The sequence below is a fragment of the Silene latifolia genome, chromosome 8 (assembly GCF_048544455.1).
Source record: "Silene latifolia isolate original U9 population chromosome 8, ASM4854445v1, whole genome shotgun sequence".
NCBI lineage: Eukaryota > Viridiplantae > Streptophyta > Magnoliopsida > Caryophyllales > Caryophyllaceae > Silene > Silene latifolia.
In genome coordinates this window covers 21,254,306-21,257,312 of record NC_133533.1, presented here as the reverse complement: position 1 = coordinate 21,257,312, position 3,007 = coordinate 21,254,306, and the positions used below count along the sequence as shown (strand labels likewise).

At 39.1% G+C, this 3,007-nt stretch overlaps 1 protein-coding gene across 1 annotated transcript; it reads left to right on the top strand.

Annotated features, from left to right (window-relative positions):
- Nucleotides 1–652: 652 nt before the first annotated feature.
- Nucleotides 653–2,397, top strand: LOC141594842 (uncharacterized). The gene is made up of 4 exons (XM_074414831.1): nucleotides 653–1,102; nucleotides 1,620–1,866; nucleotides 1,971–2,158; nucleotides 2,269–2,397. Exons 1-4 carry the CDS (start codon nucleotides 653–655, stop codon nucleotides 2,395–2,397), a joined length of 1,014 nt encoding a protein of 337 aa, XP_074270932.1.
- Nucleotides 2,398–3,007: the final 610 nt, after the last annotated feature.

Sequence of the window (3,007 nt, the reverse complement as noted above, 5' to 3'; positions counted from 1 at the left end):
ATGAGCAACACTCATATTCCAAATCCTCTTAAATTAAGAATAGACAACTCAATGTTGTTCACATAACAACAAGAAAAAAAAAACCTTGAGAGAGAAGCCGCCTTCGATTTTCGAGCCTATGGCTAGGAAATCCAATCTTCAACGACAGAGGGAGATGATGCTGCGAGGAAGGAGTATACCAGGTTCAAAGAATTCGTCAGAAGAAGAGCCAAATAAGGAAACTGAGGTAAATCCTAACCCTAATGAAACTAGGGCACGACCAGATGTTGATGAGGAACGTAAGACTAAAAACATTCATGAGATCAATGGTATTCCAGAACTAGTGGTAGAAACTGATGAAGAGGAAGAGGAATGTGAGGATGATGCTACTGTTAATGAGGACGATGAGGAAGTAGTACAGGAGACAGCAGATTAGAGTACTCCTAGTGATGAAGATGAACCAAAAACAGAGACTGATGACATGTTACAGATACAACTGGAGGACGTTGAAGAGGAGATTGAGTATTGGAATCAGGCGGTAGTATGCTTTATTTTAGGGGCAAATCCACCATAAGAGGTGGTAGAAGGATTCATAAGACGAATTTTGACAAAGTTTAATATTCACAAAATCTCGTTCATGCCCAATGGGATATTTTTGGTGAGGTTTAAAACGATGGAAATGAAAGACAAGGTCCTGAGTTCAGGGCACTATTTATTTGATAATAAGCCATTGATTGTTAAGCCTTGGACGAGGGACTTGGAGATGACAAAGGAAGATGTGAAATTTGTTCCTGCTTGGGTTCAAATCCATAAGCTTCCTCTGAAATTTTGGGGTAAAGGATTACCTAAAATAGCTAGCTTACTTGGGAAGTTCATTAAATGTGATGTAGCTACTGAGGAGAGGACAAGATTGGGTTATGCTCGTGTTATGGTTGAATTAGTCGTGGACCAAGAATTACCTGCAGAGATTGCTTTCAAAGATGAAAAAGGCTCGGTTATAAGGGTTGATGTAGAGTATGAGTGGAGGCCTGTTAAATGCAAGAAGTGCCAGGGCATGGGGCATGAGATGGAGCACTATATGAAAGGAATTCGGGAGAATGTTGTTAAAAAACCAGTCAAGCAGGTATAGAGAGTAAAGTAAACTGTTGTGGCCCAACCACAGGAGGGCACTCTAATTCTGACGAACTCAAAACCACAGATGGTGATTGGGACTGTGACTCCTCGCAAAAGATTAGTCAGAATGCATAGGTAGGAGGGAGACAGGAGTGGATATAGTGCTGAAACATTTGGAGCTCATTCTTATAAGGAAATATTGGTCTCTCCTTCAAAATTGAATGGTACTGAAAATGGTAATGGTCACTCTCCTCCTACCTCTAATGGATAAAATAGGATTTTAGAATGTGAGAGGAATGAATAGGGTAAATAAGCAAAAGTTCATTCATTTTTTCTTGCAAAATAAGGGAGTTGGTTTATTTGGATTGTTAGAAACAAAAATAAAAAGCAAGTCTTTTGCTAGAGCAGTAAATAACTTTAATAATTGGTGCATCTTAACAAATAATGGATATCATACTAATGGGAGAATTTGGATTTTATGGGACCCCAAGCTATTCAGAATTCAATTTCTTGAATACAATGCTCAGTTTATCCATATGAAGATTGAGGCTTTGGTGAGTAGAAGTGTGTTCTATTTAACTATGATCTATGCTTTTAATGGAATTCAAGATAGGACTCCCCTATGGGATCATTTAAGGAGGTTTGCTGGTCAAGTTGATGGCCCTTGGGCTATGGCAGGTGATTTCAATTGTGTGCTTTCAACTACTGAGAGAGTAGGAGGCAATACACCCAATGCTGAGATTGAACCTTTCAGGAATTGTGTTGCTGACTGTGGTTGGTTGACATTCCTGCTGTTGGCTCAATATTTACCTGGAATAATAAGCAGCAACCTGAGGATCGGATTTATAGTAGGATTGATATATTTATGACTAATAAAGCTTGGAGTGATCGTTTTCCTGAGCTATATGCTAATTTCCTCCCTGAAGGCATGCTTGATCACACTCCTTGCTTGATTAGTAGTTCAACTCAGGTCCAGAAAACAAGAAATTTCAAATATTACAATATGTGGGGAGCATCTAAGGATTTTCTGCCTATCATCAAAAGATGTTGGAGTATAGTAGCCATGGTACCCCTCAATTCAGGCTAGCAAAAAATTTAAAGTTCCTGAAGCCTGCCTTGAAAGATTTGAATAGAGAGAAGTATAGTGATATAGAAAATACTACTTCTATTCTGCAGAGAAAAGTAGTTGAATTGCAAAAAATGAATGGAAAGGATCCTTCTAATGTTGGCCTTATATCAGAGGAGTTTGAAGCTTCAAAAACTTTAAGGGACCTGAGTGTAGCAAGGGATAGCTTTTTAGCTTAAAAAGCTAAGATGCAATGGCTGCTGCAGGGGGATGCTAACAGCTCTTATTTCCATGGGGTACTCAAAAAAAGAAGAAATGGGAATAGGGTTATGATGATTGAGGATACATCTGGTAAAATGTGTGACACACCAGAGCAGGTGCATAATGCCTTCCTGGAGTATTATGAATACTTACTTAGAGCTAGCCATGAGACAAATAAGGTTCACAGAAAAATCATTGACCAAGGGCCCAGGTGTAATGCTGACCATCATGTTCTGCTGAATAGACCAGTCACTAGTAAGGATATTAGAGATATTTTGTTTAGCATTCCTGACATCAAGTCCCCTGGACCTGATGGGTACACAAGTAAGTTCTTCAAAGATGCTTGGGGTGTGATAGGTGGGGATGTGATAATTGTTGTCCAGGATTTCTTCACTCATAAGAGACTTCTCAGGCAAATTAATGCAATAAACCTAACCCTTTTTCACAAATGTGAAAGACCTCAAAGTGTGATGCAGTTTCGTCCTATAGCATGCTGCAATGTCATATACAAAATCATTTCTAAACTGTTATGTGCTAGATTAGCTGATGTATTGCCTAGTATCATTGATCAGAACCAGGGGGCTTTCA